At 36.5% G+C, this 22,650-nt stretch overlaps 2 protein-coding genes across 2 annotated transcripts; both read right to left on the bottom strand.

Annotated features, from left to right (window-relative positions):
- Positions 1–1,113: 1,113 nt before the first annotated feature.
- Positions 1,114–7,324, bottom strand: LOC129232914 (oocyte zinc finger protein XlCOF22-like). The gene is made up of 2 exons (XM_054867017.1): positions 6,530–7,324; positions 1,114–1,122 (listed from the first exon to the last, which is right to left on the bottom strand). The coding sequence occupies exons 1-2, from the start codon at positions 7,322–7,324 to the stop codon at positions 1,114–1,116; spliced, it is 804 nt and encodes a 267-aa protein (XP_054722992.1).
- Positions 7,325–10,938: 3,614 nt separating this feature from the next.
- On the bottom strand, positions 10,939–11,583 carry LOC129232913 (zinc finger protein 239-like). The gene has a single exon (XM_054867016.1). It carries the CDS (start codon positions 11,581–11,583, stop codon positions 10,939–10,941), a length of 645 nt encoding a protein of 214 aa, XP_054722991.1.
- Between the last annotated feature and the right edge of the window lie 11,067 nt (positions 11,584–22,650).

Here is a 22,650-nt window from a genome sequence, read left to right as displayed (position 1 = left end):
AGGTGTTTCATTGTGTACGTCATCAACTCGGAGACGTGGGCTGCGCAAAAAGATTCCTTTAAACAGGATTCCTCTCACGCAAAACCATCGCCTCCTGCGTCTACAATGGGTCAATGTGCGAAGCAGCTGGCGTACTGATTGGCAGCATGTCGTCTTTTCTGACGAATCCCGCTTCAATTTGTGGCACCATGATGGCCGAATTCGTGTCAGGCGCTATGTCGGTGAATGGCACATTCCGGAGTGCATTATTGAACGCCACAGTGGACGAACACCCAGAGTTATGGTCTGGGGTGCCATAGCATATCATGGACGATCACAATTGCTACGAGGTGTGGGCAATTTGAAGAGTACCCGATACATAAACGAAGTTTTTACAGCCCCAAGCTATTCCTTTCCTGCATGGATTGCCATGGACTGTATTCCAGCAGGATAATGCTCGTCCACATGTCGCCAGGGCTGCCAAATTCTACCTTGATTCGCAGCACGTAAAGAATCTTCCTTTGCTTGCATATTCCCCGGATATGTCACCTATTGAACGTGTGTGGGATTTCGTTGGGCGGCGTCTCGCTCCTGATCCTCGTCCTGTTGCTTCAACAGACGATTGTGTACAAAAACAATACGAAATACTCTTCCGAAGGCAGATATTCAAACTTTGTTTCACTGCATGCAGAGTCGTGCAGCAGCTCTTATTGCGGCGCGTGTTGGCCACACAAAATACTAATTTCTATCTCTTTTTTATTGTTTGTTTGGTTTGAAAATGCAATGATTTATTTGTACCATTACCACTCAACTGTGTACTAAATTTCATTTATCTATGATACTTCCTTCATGGTGTTGCAATTTTCACAAACAGGAGTGAATATTTGGAATTCATTTGTTTAACATTTGCTGTTGTTCTTACGTAATATGCAAGAAATTTCAATTTTTCCTTATACTTTTTTAAAAAACATTTTCAACTTTTAGAACTCGAGTGTAGGTCCTTTCATTTTTAAATTTTTTCGTTTTTTGGCTTGTGTTCCGCCTCCCCCCTTGTAGGGTCTGCAGGCTCATAGACCTGGTTCATAGTGCCATATCATTAAACTTTTTATGGGGTATGGGTGCTCAAAGGCTTTTTCAAGATTCCTAGATCAGATAATTTATTAGAACATAGTCACAGCCAAAACATAGAGAACATAGTTCTTTAGAACATAGTTCCCCAGATGTACTTTTAGGTTATCGGCGCGAGAAAGCTCCTTAAAAAACATCGCAGGAAAATGACTTTTCGCCAGTATGAGTTCTCAAGTGGGCTTTTAGATTTTTTCGCTGAGAAATTTTTTTGCAAACACTTCGCAGAAAATATGACATTTCGCGACTATGGGTAGTTTTCAGGTGTACTTTTAGGTTATCGGTGAGATAGAGTTCCTTAACACACTTAACGGGAAACTGGTTTTTCGTCAGCATGGGGACTCAGGTGGTCTTTCAGATTTTTTCGCTGAGAAAATTCCTTTGAACACACTTCACAGGAAAATGGCTTTTCGCCGGTATGGGTTCTCTTATGGTTTTTCAGAGTGAATAGCTGAGAAAATTTCTTTGAACACACTTCACAGGAAAATGGCTTTAGACCAGTATGGGTTCTCAGATGAACTTTCAGGTAATTGGCACGAGTAAACAGCTTAGAACATACTTCACAGCAAAATGTCTGTTCGTCAGCAAGGTTTATCAATTGTTCTTTCAGATTTGTTCGCTGAGAAATTTTTTTGAGCCCACTTCACAGGAAAATGGTTTTTCGTCAGCATGGGTTCTCATGTGGTCTTTCAGATTTGCTTGTTGAGAAAATTTCTTTGAACACACTTCACAGGAAAATGGCTTTTCGCCAGTATGGTTTCTCAGGTGGTTTTGCAGAGTGAATAGCTGAGAAAATTTCTTTGAACACACTTCACAGGAAAATGGCTTCTCGCCAGTATGGGTTCTCAGGTGGTTTTGCAGAGTGAATAGCTGAGGAAATTTCGTTGAACTCACTTCACAGGAAAATGGCTTTTCGACAGTATGGGTTCTCAGGTGGTTTTGCAGAGTGAGTAGCTGAGAAAATTTCTTTGAACTCACTTCACAGGAAAATGGCTTGTCACCAGTATGGGTTCTAAGATGAACTTTCAGATTACAGGCACGAGAAAAGTTTAGAACATACTTCACAGCAAAATGTCTTTTCGTCAGCAAGGTTTGTCAATTGTTCTTTCAGATTTGATCGCTGAGAAATTTTTTTGAGCCCATTTCATAGGAAAATGGTTTTCGTCAGCATGGGTTCTCACGTGGTCTTTCAGATTTGCTTGCTGAGAAAATTTCTTTGAACACAATTTACAGGAAAATGGCTTTTCGCCAGTATGGGTTCTCAGGTGGTTTTGCAGAGCGAATAGCTGAGAAAATTTCTTTGAACACACTTCACAGGAAAATGTCTTTTCGTCAGCAAGGGTTTTCAAGTATTCTTTCAGATTTTTTCGCTGAATATATTTCTTTGAACACACTTCACAGGAAAATGGCTTTTCCCCAGTATGGGTTCTCAGGTGGTCTTTCAGATTTTTTCGCTGAGAAAATTTCTTTGAACATACTTCACAGGAAAATGGCTTTTCGCCGGAATGTGTTCTCTTATGGTTTTTCAGAGTGAATAGCTGAGAAAATTTCTTTGAACACACTTCACAGGAAAATGGCTTTAGACCAGTATGGGTTCTCAGATGAACTTTCAGGTTATAAGCACGAGTAAACAGCGTAGAACATACATCACAGGAAAATGTCTTTTCGTCAGCAAGGGTTTTCAAGTGTTCTTTCAGATTTTTTCGCTGAATTTATTTCTTTGAACACACTTCACAGGAAAATGGCTTTTCTCCAGTATGGGTTCTCAGGTGGTCTTTCAGATTTTTTCGCTGAGAAAATTTCTTTGAACACACGAACATACTTCACAGGAAAATGGCTTTTCGCCGGTATGTGTTCTCTTATGGTTTTTCAGAGTGAATAGCTGAGAAAATTTCTTTGAACACACTTCACAGGAAAATGGCTTTAGACCAGTATGGGTTCTCAGATGAACTTTCAGGTTATAGGCACGAGTAAACAGCTTAGAACATACTTCACAGGAAAATGTGTTTTCGTCAGCAAGGGTTTTCAGGTTTTCTTTCATATTTGTTCCCTGAGAAAATTGCTTTGAAGATACTTCCCAGGACAATGGCTTTTCGCTAGCGAGGAGTCCCAAGTGCTTTTTCAGGTTACACTGATCAGAAAATTCCTGAGAGCAATATTCACAGGGATATGGCTTTTCTCCAGTATGGTTTCTCAGGTGGCTTTTCAGAGTTACTAGGTGAGAAAATTTTTTTGAACAGACTTTACAGGAAAATGGCTTTTTGCCAGTATGGGTTCTCAGATGGTCTTTCAGACTTTTTTGCTGAGAATATTTTTTGAACACACTTCACAAGAAAATGGCTTTTCGCCAGTATGGGTTCTCAGGTGGTTTTGCAGAGTGAATAGCTGAGAAAATTTCTTTGAACTCACTTCACAGGAAAATGGCTTGTCACCAGTACGGGTTCTAAGATGAACTTTCAGATTATAAGCACGAGAAAACAGCTTAGAACATACTTCACAGGAAAAGTGTCTTTTCGTCAGCAAGGTTTATCAATTGTTCTTTCAGATTTGTTTGCTGAGAAATTTTTTTGAGCCCACTTCACAGGAAAAGGGTTTTTCATCAGCATGGGTTCTCATGTGGTCTTTCATGTTTGCTTGCAGAGAAAATTTCTTTGAACACACTTCACAGGAAAATGGCATTTCGCCAGTATGGGTTCTTAGGTGGTTTTGCAGAGTGATTAGCTGAGAAAATTTCTTTGAACACACTTCACAGGAAAATGGCTTTTCGCCAGTATGGGTTCTCAGATGAACTTTCAGGTTATAGGCACGAGAAAACCGCTTAGAATATATTTCACAGGAAAATGTCTTTTCGTCAGCAAGGGTTATCAGGTGTTTTTTCAGATTTGTTCGCTGAGAAAATTTCATTGAACCCACTTCACAGGAAAATGGTTTTTCGCCAGCATGAGTTCTCAGGTGTTCTTTCAGATTTTTTCGCTGAGAAAATTTCTTAGAACACACTTCACAGGAAAATGGCTTTAGACCAGTATGGGTTCTCAGATGAACTTTCAGGTTATAGGCACGAGTAAACAGCGTAGAACATACATCACAGGAAAATGTCTTTTCGTTAGCTAGGGTGTTCAAGTGTTCTTTCAGATTTGTTCGCTGAGAAAATTTCATTGAACCCACTTCACAGGAAAATGGCTTTTCTCCAGTATGGGTTCTCAGGTGGTCTTTCAGATTTTTTTGCTGAGAAAATTTCTTTGAACACACTTCACAGGAAAATGGCTTTTCGCCGGTATGGGTTCTCTTATGGTTTTTCAGAGTGAATAGCCGAGAAAATTTCTTTGAACACACTTCACAGGAAAATGGCTTTAGACCAGTATGGGTTCTCAGATGAGCTTTCAGGTAATTGGCACGAGTAAACAGCTTAGAACATACTTCACAGGAAAATGTCTTTTCGTCAGCAAAGGTTTTCTTTCATATTTGTTCCCTGAGAAAATTGCTTTGAAGATACTTCCCAGGACAATGGCTTTTCGCTAGCGAGGAGTCCCAAGTGCTTTTTCAATTTACACTGATCAGAAAATTTCTGAGAGCAATGTTCACAGGGATATGGCTTTTCGCCAGTATGGTTTCTCAGGTGGCTTTTCAGAGTTACTAGGTGAGAAAATTTTTTTGAACAGACTTTACAGGAAAATGGCTTTTCGCCAGTATGGGTTCTCAGGTGGTCTTTCAGATTTGTCCGGTAAGAATATTTCTTTGAACACACTTCACAGGAAAATGGCTTTTCACCAGTATGGGTTCTCAGGTGGTCTTTCAGATTTGTTCGCTGAGAAAATTTCATTGAACCCACTTCACAGGAAAATGGTTTTTCGCCAGCATGAGTTCTCAGGTGGTTTTTTAGAGTTTTTCGCTGAGAAAATTTCTTAGAACACACTTCACAGGAAAATGGCTTTTCGCCAGTATGGGTTCTCATATGGTTTTTTAGAGTGAATAGCTGAGAAAATTTCTTTGAACACACTTCACAGGAAAATGGCTTTAGACCAGTATGGGTTCTCAGATGAACTTTCAGGTTATAAGCACGAGTAAACAGCGTAGAACATACATCACAGGAAAATGTCTTTTCGTCAGCAAGGGTTTTCAAGTGTTCTTTCAGATTTTTTCGCTGAATTTATTTCTTTGAACACACTTCACAGGAAAATGGCTTTTCTCCAGTATGGGTTCTCAGGTGGTCTTTCAGATTTTTTCGCTGAGAAAATTTCTTTGAACACACTTCACAGGAAAATGGCTTTTCGCCGGTATGTGTTCTCTTATGGTTTTTCAGAGTGAATAGCTGAGAAAATTTCTTTGAACACACTTCACAGGAAAATGGCTTTTCGCCAGTATGGTTTCTCAGGTGGTTTTGCAGAGTGAATAGCTGAGAAAATTTCTTTGAACACACTTCACAGGAAAATGGCTTCTCGCCAGTATGGGTTCTCAGGTGGTTTTGCAGAGTGAATAGCTGAGAAAATTTCTTTGAACTCACTTTACAGGAAAATGGCTTGTCACCAGTACGGGTTCTAAGATGAACTTTCAGATTATAAGCACGAGAAAACAGCTTAGAACATACTTCACAGGAAAAGTGTCTTTTCGTCAGCAAGGTTTATCAATTGTTCTTTCAGATTTGTTCGCTGAGAAATTTTTTTGAGCCCACTTCACAGGAAAATGGTTTTTCATCAGCATGGGTTCTCATGTGGACTTTCATGTTTGCTTGCAGAGAAAATTTCTTTCAACACACTTCACAGGAAAATGGCATTTCGCCAGTATGGGTTCTTAGGTGGTTTTGCAGAGTGATTAGCTGAGAAAATTTCTTTGAACACACTTCACAGGAAAATGGCTTTTCGCCAGTATGGGTTCTCAGATGAACTTTCAGGTTATAGGCACGAGAAAACAGCTTAGAACATATTTCACAGGAAAATGTCTTTTCGTCAGCAAGGGTTATCAGGTATTCTTTCACATTTGTTCGCTGAGAAAATTTCATTGAACCCACTTCACAGGAAAATGGTTTTTCGCCAGCATGAGTTCTCAGGTGTTCTTTCAGATTTTTTCGCTGAGAAAATTTCTTAGAACACACTTCACAGGAAAATGGCTTTAGACCAGTATGGGTTCTCAGATGAACTTTCAGGTTATAGGCACGAGTAAACAGCGTAGAACATACATCACAGGAAAATTTCTTTTTGTTAGCAAGGGTGTTCAAGTGTTCTTTCAGATTTGTTCGCTGAGAAAATTTCTTTGAACCCACTTCACAGGAAAATGGTTTTTCGTCAGCATGAGTTCTCAGGTGTTCTTTCAGATTTTTTCGCTGAGAATATTTCTTTGAACACACTTCACAGGAAAATGGCTTTTCTCCAGTATGGGTTCTCAGGTGGTCTTTCAGATTTTTTCGCTGAGAAAATTTCTTTGAACACACTTCACAGGAAAATGGCTTTTCGCCGGTATGGGTTCTCTTATGGTTTTTCAGAGTGAATAGCTGAGAAAATTTCTTTGAACACACTTCACAGGAAAATGGCTTTAGACCAGTATGGGTTCTCAGATGAACTTTCAGGTAATTGGCACGAGTAAACAGCTTAGAACATACTTCACAGGAAAATGTCTTTTCGTCAGCAAAGGTTTTCAGGTTTTCTTTCATATTTGTTCCCTGAGAAAATTGCTTTGAAGATACTTCCCAGGACAATGGCTTTTCGCTAGCGAGGAGTCCCAAGTGCTTTTTCAATTTACACTGATCAGAAAATTTCTGAGAGCAATGTTCACAGGGATATGGCTTTTCGCCAGTATGGTTTCTCAGGTGGCTTTTCAGAGTTACTAGGTGAGAAAATTTTTTTGAACAGACTTTACAGGAAAATGGCTTTTCGCCAGTATGGGTTCTCAGGTGGTCTTTCAGATTTGTCCGGTAAGAATATTTCTTTGAACACACTTCACAGGAAAATGGCTTTTCACCAGTATGGGTTCTCAGGTGGTCTTTCAGATTTTTTCGCTGAGAATATTTCTTTGAACACACTTCACAGGAAAATGGCTTTTCGCCAGTATGGGTTCTCAGATGGTCTTTCAGATTTTTTCGCTGCGAATATTTCTTTGAACACACTTCACAGGAAAATGGCTTTTCGCCACTATGGGTTCTCAGGTGGTGTTTCAGATTTATTCGCAGAGAAAATTTCTTTGAACACACTTCACAGGAAAATGGCTTTTCGCCAGTATGGGTTCTCATATGGTTTTTCAGAGTGAATAGCTGAGAAAATTTCTTTGAACACACTTCACAGGAAAATGGCTTTTCGCCGGTATGGATTCTCTTATGGTTTTTCAGAGTGAATAGCTGAGAAAATTTCTTTGAACACACTTCGCAGGAAAATGGCTTTAGACCAGTATGGGTTCTCAGATGAACTTTCAGGTTATAGGCACGAGTAAACAGCTTAGAACATACTTCACAGGAAAATGTCTTTTCGTCACCAAGGGTTTTCAGGTTTTCTTTCATATTTGTTCTCTGCGAAAATTGCTTTGAAGATACTTTCCAGGACAATGAACTAGTGGGGAATCCCAAGTGCTTTTTCAGGTTACACTGATCAGAAAACTCCTGAGAGCAATGTTCACAGGGAAATGGCTTTTCGGCAGTAGTTTCTTAGGTGAACTTGTAGGCCTGATCGCTGAGAAAATCCGTTAGAACATACTTCACATGAAAATGGGGTTTCGCCAGTAAGAGCTTTTAGGTGTGCTTTTAGACCTGAGGAGCAAGAATATTCCTTGGAACATAGTTTACAGGGAACATTTTGGCTTTTTGCCAAAATGGGTTTTCACATGCATCTTCAAATCAGAAGCGAAAGCAAATACTTTTGAACAATATTCACACAAATGTTTAGATCGATGATGGATCCCAGAATGACATGCCATCACAGATACAAACGATATTCTTTTATTGGATTTTGATGGATTTTTAAACGTTCTTCTACTCATTAAGTGATTAAAAGGCTTTTATTTCGAAACCACAAGTTCATAATTGGATTTTAAAATAAAAACTCTAGTTTTAAACTTCGAAACAGGCTTTGAAGAATATAAAACAAAAGAAACTCGTTACATTATTACATACTCTTAAGATTTTATCACAGGGGCCAAGTGTTTTCAACCAACCGTCTAACCCACTTTTTATTTCACTTACCGATGCGCCGTTTGCTTTGACATTCAAAATTTCATCAAGATGTTGTCCAAAAGTGTCTAACTTAACTTTTTAAGAACGGTGTTTCACAGAAGTAAGTGTATTATCGGCTTCTAACAGCATCACTGGCATACACCATTCTCGGAGTTTCTACACTCAATTGTTCACCTAGATTTCTAGTACAAGAAAAAAAAAATCAAAATACTATTTTTCTCTTGTTTGCGACATCCTTTCACAGTTGTAAGGTACGAAATTAAGACAAAAGAGAAGTTATAAGAAAATACATGGGTTATCCTGAATCATTGTATGTTCTAGTTTCCAGGAGTTTGACAAGAGAAGTTTTTTTGCCGGTCAGGATAGTCACAAAAAATGTATTCGGTGCACGACACAAAAAGCTCTTACAACAAAATTCACAACAAAATGGTACTTAACCTCTATATTGCTTCAAATGGCAAGCACAATCAATGAAAATACTTTAGTCCAGAAATCACCGGAAGGAGGCTTGACTAAGTTATATACTTCAAAGTATTATCCACTCTCATGTGCAGAGGAACTATTTCATCAGAATTCATCAAAAAATAAATAAATCTACATTTTTTTCATTACAAAAAGATAGAATTGCTTCTGAAGTATAAAAGTTTTCTTTCTTTTTAGTTAATAGGGTTTTGCTTTGTGAAATTCGGCAAAACTTTGAGGAATATGTAGCACAGCTCTTTCCTTCGTTTCATTGATTTACCGAAAGAACACACCGATCCAAGTTTTGACGCACTCTGATCTTCCAGTGCTACCTCCTTTTCAGTTCACTGCATCAGCCAATGAGTTGATATCAGTTCACTTCAATTCAAAGACGAACTCTGAACCGACATTGTATTAAATTGTCTCTTAAATAACCGTATGCCAGAGTTCACAGTCTGAAATTAAACAAAACAAAAATATTATGAGTTTCGCTTTCGGTAAAGTAAAAATAATACATAAAATTTAAAAAGCAATATTTGACAATTTTCGTGTACATAATAAATCAAACAGGGAAAAAGAATTATTGATTTAGGGAAATCATTGAATCTATTCTCGCTATTAATCTAGCAAAACTTCATGTGGGAGCTACATGTTAAAGGCCTTCTTTAATTTCATTTAAAAATAAGAATACTAATTCCTTTTATCTCATGAAATCTTGAGATTAATACAAGGTAATGAATATTGATATATTGTACAGAACTTATCCAGCCAAACACATGTTTAATTAACAAAAATAACAGTTATTCAGTTGTTTGGAGGCTCACTTCTGCTGGCAGTCCTCATGACTGCCTCCATATTTTTTGTAAATACATTTTTGGCGCTCTACAAGTATTTTTTTTCTACGAAAAAAAAAATAATAATTTATCGGTCCAGGATTTTTTTAAAAAAAAGGTTTGACCGGTAAAATTCCACTTTTCTCAGGGGATATACATTGTTCATCAATACATCTTGTTTAAAAAATTGTATTCGTTTCTCACACATCTTCCTGAGAACAATAATTCAGCCAGTTTGAAGTGTTTTGTTGCCATGTTGTATAATATGTAAACTATTTCAGATACTATCAAAACACTACTGTGATCGAAAAGCAATTTTTGTAAAGTTCTGCACTCGTTCAAACTTTAAAGGTTCCCTTCAGCTTTTTAGGGACGAAGGGTTCTAAAATTGCAGTTCTGATTGCCTAAGAGGTAGACCTGTGCAAAATTATTAATCCTCAATTGGTTGAATATAGGGAAAAAAAAACATTTTTAAGCGCTTTTTGGCGCACTGAGCGTCAGTCTGGCTCTGAGTTACAGACATCAGCTTCGAAGGATTTTCGTTTACTTTGCAGGAAATGTAAAATAAAACACCATGGAGCAAAAATTACAATAATGTGATTTTCATGAGTGAAAGTTAATACATTTATTTCCGTTAAGATTTGTGAAGACGTGATTTAACAATATTGACAATAAAGCTTTTTTTTCTGACAGATTACAATCACCCATGTGCTGACTGGTGTTTGATACATTTAACTCCAATACACATTTTCCCCCTAGTATGGTTTCTCATGTGTACGACTCATGGCCGCACTCAATTCTTATAGGCAGTGACAATTGTTGAAACTCATAACAAAGGGGGCGCTGCAGGCAATCCCTGTTTTCCATTAACGTTGCCATTGACTGGTGGATACACAGTATTGAGTTCATGGCCTCTTGCGGTCAAAATGGGCGACGTGAAGTTTTGCATTTTTCGAGAATTTCAAAAGCAGCTTGTAGTTGCACCGGTTTGACACAGAAAAGTCATAAATTGTCAAGCCTTGCGTTCGACGAACCTCACCGGTCGACCGGTAAGTAACCGGTTACTAACCACAACGTTCTATGATCAACCGGTAACCGAATCTGTTACCATTCTAAGCAGTCGATTGGTTGAGTGGAGCACGTGATTATTAGCTGCCACGTGATTAACTAACCGGTCGCCACCGGTCATGCTCATCGAACACGAATGTTTGGCTTTGATGATGAAATGAGGATTTACCGCAAGGCGCGTAAAGTCTCATCGCCATCTAGAGGGGCTATAGGTCACTCCCATCATAATTCAGAAAATGCTTCCAAACATTATTCACCCAATTGTGACTTTTTCACGAGTAAGGACTATCTGATTTCTCCTCAATTTTGAAGGAGCATTCAAACAATATCTTCACTAGTCGAGGCATCGCGAGTGTGAGTCCTCATGTGAAGCTTCAAATGCGAAGTCTGAGAAAATGCCTTTGGGCAACACTGACAAGAATACGGCTTTTCACCACTATGCACCCTCAAATGCCTCTTCAAATACGAACCCTTAGCGAAAGCCATTGAACAGAATTTGCACGCGTGGCGCTTTTCGCCAGAATGGATCTTCAAATGCGTCCTTAAGCTTGAACTGTCGGAAAATGTTCTTGAACAGCTTCCACACGGATATGGCTTTTCGCCAGTGTGAATCCTCACGTGGATCTTCAAGTTTGAACCGCCAGAAAATGTCTTTGAACAATATTCGCACGCGTAGGGCTTCTCCCCAGTGTGTATCCTCAAATGTGTCTTCAGGAGTGTGGCGCTAGAAAACGCCTTAGAACAACATTCGCACGAATAGGGCTTCTCCCCAGTGTGGACACTCAAATGTGTCTTTAAACGTGTCGCGCTAGAAAATGACTTCGAGCAATATTCGCACACATGAGGCTTTTCACCGGTATGGACCCTTGAGTGTCTCTTTAAGTTTGAAGCGTAGAGAAACGACTTTGGACAAAAGTCGCATGAATATGGCTTTTGGCCGGAATGGAGCTTCAAATGCGTCATCAGGTTAGAAGATTGAGTGAATACCTTCAAGCAATAGTCACATGAATAGGGGGTTTCGCCCGTATGGACCCTCAAATGCGTCTTTAGATGTGAAAGGTTTGAAAATGTCTTTGAACAAAATTTGCACGAATTCGGCTTTTCACCACTATGGCTTCTTTTATGTCTTTTTAGCTCTGAAAGACAAGAAAAACTCTCTGGACAATATTCACATGAATGCTGATTCTCACCAACACAGATCTTTGAACTAGACTCCATTTCTAAGCTCTGCAAAGGTACGCCTGAACCAAATTCACAAGACTTTGTGTTCTGGATTTTCAGATTTTCCATCAATGAAGTATTTGAAATTGCCTGCAATCAGAAAAAAAAAAGCTCAGCGTTTTTCAACTGTGGGGTTTATATTTTTGGGGATAAAAATTTGATAAGCATAAGAGCGCTATGGTATGATGTTAACAAATTTCAAAATCGACTTCAGAAGAATGCAGTGGCGCACACAGAAATATTTCAAAGGGGGGGGGGGAGGGTTTAGGATCGAAGGTCTACCATTTTTCATGTCATTCTCCAACACGCATCCAAACACATTCTTCTGATTGTATCGATAGTTAGGAACAGAAAGCATTTTTAAAAAATATTGAATAATTACGTAGCATTAGTTAATGAAACTAATATTGTAATAACACATACTTAAAAGAACCAGAATGCGTAAGAATGAATGCATTTACTTTGTTCATAATTTAAAATAAAAGCAGCGAAACAAAACCATCATAATGAATCAGTTTACGTTTACATACAGTTCGATTTTGCAGTTGAAGAAAAAGAGTAAATATGTAATTTATTTTTTCATTTATTAAATCTGAAATTTTAACTACCTTGGCTTCGAATACACAAGATTATAGTTAATCAAAACAACTCAAGTGCATGGGAGGGGGTCCGGACCCCTGGACCCTCTTTTGTGTGCGCCACTGGAAGAATGTAAGACAGAAAAATTTCTTTACACCTGTTGTAATTCTTAGTGTTATCAAATGCAAAGCTACGAAATTATAAAACCTATTCAAAAATGTGATTTCGTAAACAGCTGCAAGCAATGAGATTCTTTTTAGGTGGGCAATAAAAATTTTAATCTTCAGTTTAATTCACGATTTCTTTTACACACCGTAATCTATTATTGTAATATGTAATCACGATCGATAGCTTGTTAACTTTGTTAAGTTCATTAGCTTTCAGAAGTGTCAAAAATGCATCAGTTACATCGACAATAGTTGAGAAATTTCTTTATAGTTCTATTGAAATACTAGAAGGGTTTTAAAAGACTAGTTAGATATTTCACTTATTTATATTATTCAATATTATTAATTATATTCTTTAAGCTTGTATCTATTTCGTCCTCATGTTCATGAATAATTTTCAAGCAAATATCTGTTTCATTTGTATGTCTCCAAGCATTTAATGTGATTTTCATGGAGTTCAATATCTATTATTGTAATATGTAATCATGGTCAATCAGGGTTGGCAAAAACCCGGGTTTTTTTTAAAAAAAGCCCATGGACCCAGGGTTTTTTGGTTTTTTTTAAATAAAACCCAAAAAAAAACCAACTGAATTTGGGGTTTTTTTTAAAGAAATGTGTTTTTTTTTTTTTGTCTTTTTTAGGGAAAATGTGGGGTACTTGTCGCATATTGTAGCGTAAGTATATGGACAAAGCACAAAAATTGTCTTAGGGGAAAAAAAGCTGGAAAATTCAGCGTTTTCTGAAGAAAAGTATAAAAGACGACAAAACCCAAGAATGGTGAGTTTCAGGTTTTTTAGTTTCCACAATTACCAATAGTTAAGGCAAATTTACTTCTCGAGTGATAAAATCTATTGTTCATTTGTTTGTTTTTAATTACTTTTTTTTTTTTTTTTTGCATTTTACTTTATTGTATTTCATTTTCTTATGCAAAACTACTGTAGAACCTCAAGTAATTTAAATCCCTTTTTACTGAATTCCAGCTTAATCAAGACATTTCTTTGAATTTTATGTTGCCTGTTTTGTTTTTCTATTTCTGCGTACGGAGTGAGAAATATTAAACTTTTTCGTAAGATAAAGAAAATACGGTACATCCTATTCTGTTTTCTGTCCGACCATTTGTAAAACCTGTTAATTTTTAAAAAAAATATACCTTGTTTATTCGAGATTTTTGACGTCTTGGTTTGCAGAAAATAATTCACATGAAAGCCTCTTAGCTAGAGTAGTTTCCTCTACACAATCTACAAATATTGAGAAAATCGGACGTGACAGGACTTAGTCAAGATAATTTGAGTTATTTATTGACCAGTGAAAGAAAAAAGTTAAATATATTTATTTAAAAACTTTGAAGTATTTTTTTAATGCTTTTAAGAGTTAAGAAATACTATTAAAGTTATATTTTAATTAAATGATTAATTGGCAATAGGTAATGACTTATAATTCTATACTATTTTTATTACATTATAACAAATTTATGCATCAAACACTTGGAAAATAAGTTGATTTTTATTTCATCTATTTTGTCCAATTCCGGACAAAATGGATTTTTTTGCTTCCGGCGTCCCAGATTTTTTATGAAAAAGCGGACAAAATAATAACCCTGCTTTGAGCAAAGACTTTTAAGCGTGGCAAAATGTTTAAAGCCTTTTGTGCAACAGCTGAGCTCTCTACCCACCAAATCAAACAAAATTTCCGAGGGAAAACGTTTTTCTTTGGTGACATTTTTAGTTTGCTTGGCTCTGATTCAAGAGGAATTGTTTCAAAGCATTTAAACATTAATTAACAAACACATCTCTACGGAGATAAAGAACTACACAAACATCCAAGTAATACTGAAACTGAACAAAAATCTTGGTGGTGGAAAAACACTTTTTTTTTGTTTCAAAACATTTAAACATAAATTACTAAACACATCTCTACAGAGATAAATGACTACAAAACCCTAAGCAATACTGAAACTGAACAAAAATCTATAAACTAGTTTATCCTTACTTTGAAGAGCTTATCTACAACTGGGATGGGAAAACTAAACAGTTTTTCATTGGTAGCTACAGAAGCAACCTAACTACTATTGTTTGAGGGTGTAAACATCTTTACCCCCAAGGGAAATGTAATGTGCAGAACTAGAAGAAAAGGTGGGGTTGAAGGACTGGTTTAAGGAAAGAAATATTTTCTTTTAGTAATTTCAAGTTGCATGAATTTCTGACCAAGTGTAGTTTACTACTCTGCAAAAAATGAAAACAAATCTTTTGAAGCTGGTTATAACTTTAAAGAATTTCCAGGTTTTCTGCACACAAAAATAAATTTTCCAGACATTTCCAGGTTTTCCATGTTTTTCAGGTGGGTACCCACCCTGTTAATATTTCAAACATTTTATGAGAATTCTCAAAAACTTTTGTTGCTTGTCAAGCACATCAGTTAATTCATTTGTGCATCAACTTGATCCACTGTGTTGGGTCTAATTGATACATTTAATAAAAAAGATTATTTTTATGTGAAAATAATTATGGCAATGAAGTTCTGAAATCGTTATTTGTTCGCGAAATATCGTATTACCCCGCCTAAAGTAAATTTACTCATTCAGTCCCAATTTAGAAAGCAAACGACGGTAAGGAAAAAAATAAATAAATCCCGAAAGTAACCTTCTTTCAAAAATATTGTGTATTGCATATACAGGATGTCCAGCAAAGGACTCCCTGATTTCAAAATTAGATATCTCGAAAACAAAGGACAATATTGAAATAAAATAAACGGTATGTTTATTTTGAAACCCATAAAAATCATATACAGGAACTTGTAAATTAGTTCTAAACATTTCCAACAGGTGGCGCTGCACGCTGTAATTGCAATGAAGTCTCCATAAATAGTGCTGTGAAGAGGTTAGTTGTTTCAGCAGTATATTATTCTCTCAGATATGCTTACATAAACGCTACAAAGTATCGTCCAACCTCTTCGCAGCACTATTTAGCAGCCATAAATAGTGCTGCGAAGAGGTTAGTTGTTTCAGCAGTATATCATTCTCTCAGATATGCTTACATAAACGCTACAAAGTATCGTCCAACCTCTTCGCAGCACTATTTATGGCGACTTTTACTGCAATTACAGCGTGCAGCGCCACCTGTTATAAATTTTTAAAACTAATTTACAAGTTCCTGCATATGATTTTTATAGGTTTCACAATAAACATACCGTTTATTTTATTCCAATATTGTCCTTTGTTTTCAAGATTTAATTTTGAAACCAGGGAGTCCTTTGCTGGGCACCCTGTAATAGGTGCTTGTTATTTATGGTAGGTCATTAACATTTTTAATTACATGCCAATAAAGCAATTAATTCAGAAGCAGTCATTGTTGCTGAGATTTGTTCACAATTTTTTTTAAATAAATCATTTTAAGTTCCTTTCAGAGAAGTAAGTTTAATTTTTATTTATTTAATAGCAATAGTACATTCTTTAGCATTGGTTAAGGGGTGATAACCAGTGGCGTTCCCATAGGGTATACTCCATACGTCGTATACTCTCAATTATTTTTTAAACATAGAGCTCATACCCTCAAGCTTCAAAATTTTTCATAGTATGACATATTATGTATATGATCGCATACTTACATTGTGCCTAATGGATTACTGGGAGTATATCTTCAGAAAAATTGATGGGAACATCACTGGCAGTAATTTACTGCTTACATGTTTGTTTAATTTCAATTTAACTTTCATAAAATTATTTGTTATTAAACAATAATTTTCTTGTTAAAATAACAAATGACATTGTTAGTAAACATTTTCTCCAAAATTAAACTGTGTATCAATACTAATAAGGCGTGAATAGAACTAGAGACGTACCGAGAAGCACTTTGGCGGAGTAGCAGAGTTCTTACTACGTTTTAAGAAGAACCAAGGGCACACAAAAGGATGAATTTTCAATTCACTGGAATAGTAGTATAGACCTCAATGTCCATATTATAGTTTTTTAAACAAAATTCAAACTGAAATTTAACTACACATTATTTAAAAGATTTCGTTTGCGTCAAAAATTTTACAATAAAGTTATTTTTAAAATTTAAAACAAGCAAATAAATAAAAGATATGATTAATTAAGTCGGAATTAAAACAACATATTAGTCTAATTTATTTCTAGGCTACCAAATATAAAAAAGTTTTTAAAAGCAAAAAAAAAAAAAAAAACAGCGTTAAAAGCACACATGAGCAGAAACACTGTAGACACATGTTTCTGCATTATAAGGAACCTCTTTTTCAGTTCATTAAGTGTGAGCAAATGAATGTAAAGACATCTGACAAAAAAATCAGACTTTGGTCAGATGTCTTTACATCCATAAGCTCGTATTTGTGTTGTGCTCCATTTTTTATTAATTGTAAGATCTGTCTTGAACAATATTCAATTTTTTATACCACTCAGTATTGGCCGATTATCTAATCAAAATTTGGCGGAGTACCAAGTACTTGGCAAATTAGCCAAGTACTGAATAGTTGGTACGTCTCTAAATATAATTTATAATCCTTTTTAAGCTGAACATTTTTTTTAACCTCGATTTTCCGGGCATGCCGGAAAGGACCAGGCAAATGCAGTGGCGGATGGGACAACATGAACCGGCCCTGGCATTTACAGGCCAGCCGTCCCCTTAATACTTGCTCCTTAAAGAGGAAACGCTCCCACCGTCCTTGAGGGGTTTTTTTTTTTCAGATGTAAAAGATAGAGCGGATGTACATCTTTTAGGTTTAGTAGGGAGTCACCATTAGAATTTGAGTATTCAAATTAGGAGAACTGCGTTTATGAATGTGGAGAAAAAAAATCAATAATACGAACACCTGCATAGTAAAAAGTAATATTCATGCTGATGATGATGAGAGGGGGGGGGGGGGGTTCGGGGGCACTTCCCCGGAAAATTTTCAAAATTATATCTTCAAAAACGCATTGTTAGACTTTTTAAATGATCTTGGGTGATGTGTGCGGGAGGGGGTATTTGGAGAATTCCCCCAAAACTTTTTCAAAATCAGAGCTCTAAAACGTATGTGTAAGCTATGTTTGGAAACATTAGGGGGCGGGGGGAGAAGAGAAGGGGTTCAAGAATTCTTTCTAGGCAAAATTGCTCAGTTGAAGTTCCCAAAGGGTCATTCCATGTCAAGTGATCCAAAATTTGGGAAATTTTTTCCCTCACCCTTTTGTACTCCTTTGAAATTTGGCTCATCGATTGCACCCTTTGAGGTAATCAAAAGTCCAAATTTTTAGATTTATATCTCTATTATTTTTTTATTTATGACACTTTGATTTTTCTAAAAACCCGCTTTTTTTCATGGATGCTTGAACATAAAATGGACGATAACTCAGCATCAAATATAGATAGAAAGATTTGGTAAAAAGCATTTTAAAGTACATTAGTTGCTGTTTAATGGGATATGCAACATGACTAATTTCAAAAAAAGATTAATTTTTAAAAAATAAAATTTAAATTTTAAATTTAAATTTCTCAAAAAAGGTATAATGAATTTTTTAAAAAAAATTCTCAAAAATTTGTGTGTATTTTATTTTTATTTGTGCAAAGTTTCAAGTTGGGATCTCAATGGGATCATATTTTTATGAATTTTTAAATAAAATTTGATTTATGAAATAATGACATTTTTCAGATTCCAACTAGTTAAATATGGGGTTCTCTCACTGGGGATGGTCTACTAAGTAGTAATTGATCATAACTATGCTTGAAATGAACTGACATGACTTTGTAGATTAGTACCCCCCCCCCCCCCCGCCACACAACCACTTTTTATCTTTTTTTTTTTTTTTTCAAAACTGTATTTAAAAAAAAGCCGGCACGTAAGAGTTATAACCATAATAAACTGGGACGCACGCTGCTAAACATCAGTAGTGACTAAAGCTTATAAAGGGGGGGGGGGGGGCGGTCATAAAAAATAAAAGTCAGAAAAACTGAACTCATTTGCAGCTTTTTTTTCTTTCGGAAAGTGAGACGGTAGGGGGAGGGGGGCAATCTGGAATCTAAAAAATATCTGGAATCTAATAAAAATCTAAAAATTTGGACTTTTGATTACCTCAAAGCGTAAAATCGATGAGCCAAATTTCAAAGAAATACAAAAAGGTGAGGGGAAAAACTTTGGATCACTTGACATGGAATGACCCAAAGCGCCTATACAGTAGGGTGTCCCGAAAAATTTTTTTTCCGTTTTTCTTAATGCAAGACCTCTCAAAATTTGCGAAATCGATCGTAAATTACAAAAATAATTTAAAAAATAGAATAAAACTATATCTTCAGGGCTCTACCGATCGTCAAAGTTTTGAAAAATTGTCATTTTTATGGCAACTAAAAAAGAAGTACTGTGAATAAAGTTATAAATTTACTGTGAAATAAAAGCTCGACAGCTGAAATAAAAAGATCGTGATTTGTAATATCAACACGAACAGAAAAAAAAATAAACATATGGTGATTACTACTGTAAATGCCTATATGGGAATAACCCCCATTTCCGCAGTAGAATCGTCCACGAAGCTTGGCGCCACGTCTCGATTTGCATGCAACAATATGTTACTGAGGACTTCGACTTTGTTTGGTTTCAACTTGCTAATTCCTTTTACTTGTTTCGAGGGCTTTCTTGGCTTGACTCACGGGTGTTTTCTTCGTAGCCAAAGTAATTTTAATGCTATAAAAGTACAGTTGCAATTGTTAGTGTTATATGCCAATTCTGTTAGTTTTAAGTAATGAGTTCGAGACGTAGTGAGACTACTTGTGCTATACTGGGACCCTACAAGGAACTTGATGATCGGCAGCTACCTACTGTAAAAGAAGTCATAAAATTTATTTTATTTGTCAGGAGCGAACAGAAATGTATGCATAAGGGAAAGGACCCTTCCAGTTCAGATATATATACAATTGTTTCTGAAAAAATCAACAGTATTTGGACAAAAGCTTCAATTCCAATCGTAACTAAGGAACGAGTAATTCAATTATTAAAATTCTATTTCGAAAAGTACGTCAATTTGAAACGATACCCCAGAGGCAAACGAAGTGATAGTTTTGAAAATAAACTGAAGTGCTTTTTAGAGTCATCTGAGAAGCTCTTCGACGTTGCGGCTTGTAAGTGCCCTGTATTTGAGTCTTGTTCGTGTTTAAAACCTAAAAAAGTTCCCATCAATGAGAGAAGTTTCTTGTTGGATCAAAGAAATGACAGGAAAATGGTGATAAGAGGTGTCGATAAGAAAGAAACAGCTAGATTAATGAAACAACAGCAGAGAAAACTTGAAAGGGCAGCAAAAAAGTCTTCTACTGAAAATAACGATTCTGTCTCAGCAAATTTTGATGACGATTCAATGCGTGAATTTTCTCCAGAAACGTATCCCATAACAGAGACGAATACGGCCTCTACAGGGACACCATCAACTTCAACGACAAATAGGAATACACTGATCTTGCCAACAGTTGCTAAGGTCTGTGATAGATACGGTTTGTCGACGCGATCTGCTGCTGCTGTTGCTTCTGCAATTTTAGCTGATGTCGGCTTGGTTTCAAAAGAAGATTTAACTATGGTTGTTGATAAAAACAAAATCCACAGAGCTGTAGCTAAAGCTCGGAAAGAAGCTTCCAAAGATATTGGAAGTATTGTTATAAAAAGCATTTACTTTGATGGACGTAAAGACAAGACTCTGATAAATGAGAAAATAGGAGCTCGTTACCATCGCAAAGAAATTTTAGAAGAGCACATCTCAATTTTAGCAGAACCCGGATCAATTTATTTGGGACACACAACGCCAAGTCGTGGCACTGCAAAGGCAATTGTAACTTCGATTACAGCTCTATTAGAAGGTCATTGCTTGAATTTAGAAGACGTGATTTGCGTTGGATGTGACGGAACTGCAATAAACACCGGTTGGAAGGGTGGCGTGATTCAATATTTAGAGGAGTATTTGGGAAGGTGTGTGTGTATGCTTCATGCCAACGAATTACCCCTTCGTCATTTATTCTTGACCTTAGATGGTTGCACTTTGGGTCCTAAAGAATATTCCGGACCTATTGGAAAACAGTTAGCTGATTGTGAAAATAAAATGACATTGTCTTTTTGCGCGGTGGATGGTAATTTGCCTAATTTGCCGAAAAATGTGGTTGATGAACTAAGCACGGATCAAAAATATCTTTATGAGATTTGTCAAGCTGTATCAACTGGTTTCTGTAGTCCTGAGCTGGCAAATCGCCAACCTGGAAAAATGGCGCACTCGAGATGGCTTACTTCTGCTAATCGTATACTCAGACTTTATGTAGGTACTCTTAATCCAACAGAAAATTTGCGATTACTTGTTAACTACGTGGTTAAAGTGTACGCTCCAGTTTGGTTCTTAATCAAGCAAAAGTCATCTTTTAAGGAAGCAGCCAAACATCTTTTTCAAATGATTGTGTACTCTCGATTTTTACCCGAAAACTTGAAATCTGTTGTGTATTCTGTTATCGAAAGAAATGCTTTTTTTGCGCACCCAGAAAACCTGCTAGTCAGTATGTTGTTTGATGATAGGGAGCACATTCGGGAGTTAGCATTACGAAGAATAAAAAAAGCTAGAGAGGCTGAAAGTAGCACTAAACGCAGAATATTTAAAACACCAAAAATTAACTTTTCTGCTAAAGATTATACGGAAATAATTGTCTGGCAAGAGTGTCAAGTTACAGCACCACGGGTTCTTCGACATATTTCTAACGAGAACCTTCAAATTATGGCAAAAGATAATAGCTTGGAAATCGTTGACTTTCCTTGCCACTCACAATCTGTGGAAAGATGTGTTAAACTAATAACACAGGCTTCACACAGTGTTACTAACGCTACTTCTAGAGATGGCTTCGTTAGAACCAAGTTGCAATCTCGCGCAGAAATGCCAAATTTTGGACACAAAAATAAGTTTAAATTCTAAACTTTTGTCATTATTTATAAACTGTAGTTTGTTTATTTTTTTTCTTGTGCTTTGTTTCATTAGTTTCTTAAATAAAATGCTTTCTAAACTTTATTTTTGTATTTTTTAAATCATATCGTTTAGGTCTGTCAAAAATGTAAAATATGCAAAACTTCAAAGAGCGGTAGAGCCCTCAAGATGACACGCAATTCCATTTTTTTTACCTTTTTCGTGATCTGTGAAAAATTTCGCAAATTTTGACACCTCTTGTGATAGTGTAGCTCAAAATTTTTTTTTTCTCATATATGGACGGGACACCCTACTATACAGGTGAGAGTTGAAGCTCTTTGGCTGGAAGGCGATGTTTTTTAAAAGTGTAATGTTCGTGCAGATGATGGGCGGGGGGGGGGGGGGGGGGCGCTCCCCCGGAAAATTTTTCTAAATTATAGCTTTAAAAACGTATTGTTAGACTATTTTTAGATGATCTTGAATGATATTTACGGGAGAGGGTATTTGAAGAATTCCCCCAAAACGTTTTCAAAATCAGAGCTTTAAAACGTAAGTGTAAGCAATGTTTTGAAACACTAGACGGGAGAAGAGAGGAGGTTCAGGAATTCTTTTTGGGCGAAATTTCTCAATTGAAGTTCCCAAAGTGCCAATTTAGGTGACAATTGACGATCTTTGGGAGGAGGGTTATGTTTTTTGAAATTGAAGTTCTTCAAAAAGTTTGTTACCTTTAAATTGCCCCCCCCCCCCCCCCTTCCTGAAGTGAGTATCTGAAGGTCTTATGTGCAATAACGATTGATGAGGAACTTTTCACGCGATATCACGTGAAAAGAGAACGTATAATTTTTATAAACGTTTTAAAACTATCTTTGACAATGTTAATGAGAGCAAAGATCCCGTGTCCCCCTCCCCACCCTCCCCTCCAGGAATTTTTTTTTATTAGTTGTCTTAAAAATGCATTCTAGGTGATCTTAGGTAATGTTTGGGAGAGAAGAGGCTCGAAGGTGCTCACCAAGAATTTTTTCGTAATTGAAATCCAAAGAAAGTGATTGTAGGTCTTCTTTGATAATGTAAAGGGGACCGACAATTCTTGGAAACTGAAGCTTAAAAAACGTTATTTTTGTCGACTTTCAATGACGTGAGAGGGAGGAATTTTCGGGGCAT

The sequence above is a fragment of the Uloborus diversus genome, unplaced genomic scaffold (genome assembly GCF_026930045.1).
Source record: "Uloborus diversus isolate 005 unplaced genomic scaffold, Udiv.v.3.1 scaffold_14, whole genome shotgun sequence".
NCBI classification, from domain to species: domain Eukaryota; kingdom Metazoa; phylum Arthropoda; class Arachnida; order Araneae; family Uloboridae; genus Uloborus; species Uloborus diversus.
This window is presented reverse-complemented; position numbering and strand designations above follow the sequence as displayed.

Excerpts from the sequence above, each read along its gene's own strand:
- LOC129232914 (XM_054867017.1), bottom strand. The coding sequence starts at position 7,324 with ATGAGAACCCATACTGGCGAAAAGCCATTTTCCTGTGAAGTGTGTTCA.
- LOC129232913 (XM_054867016.1), bottom strand. The coding sequence starts at position 11,583 with ATGACGCATTTGAAGCTCCATTCCGGCCAAAAGCCATATTCATGCGAC.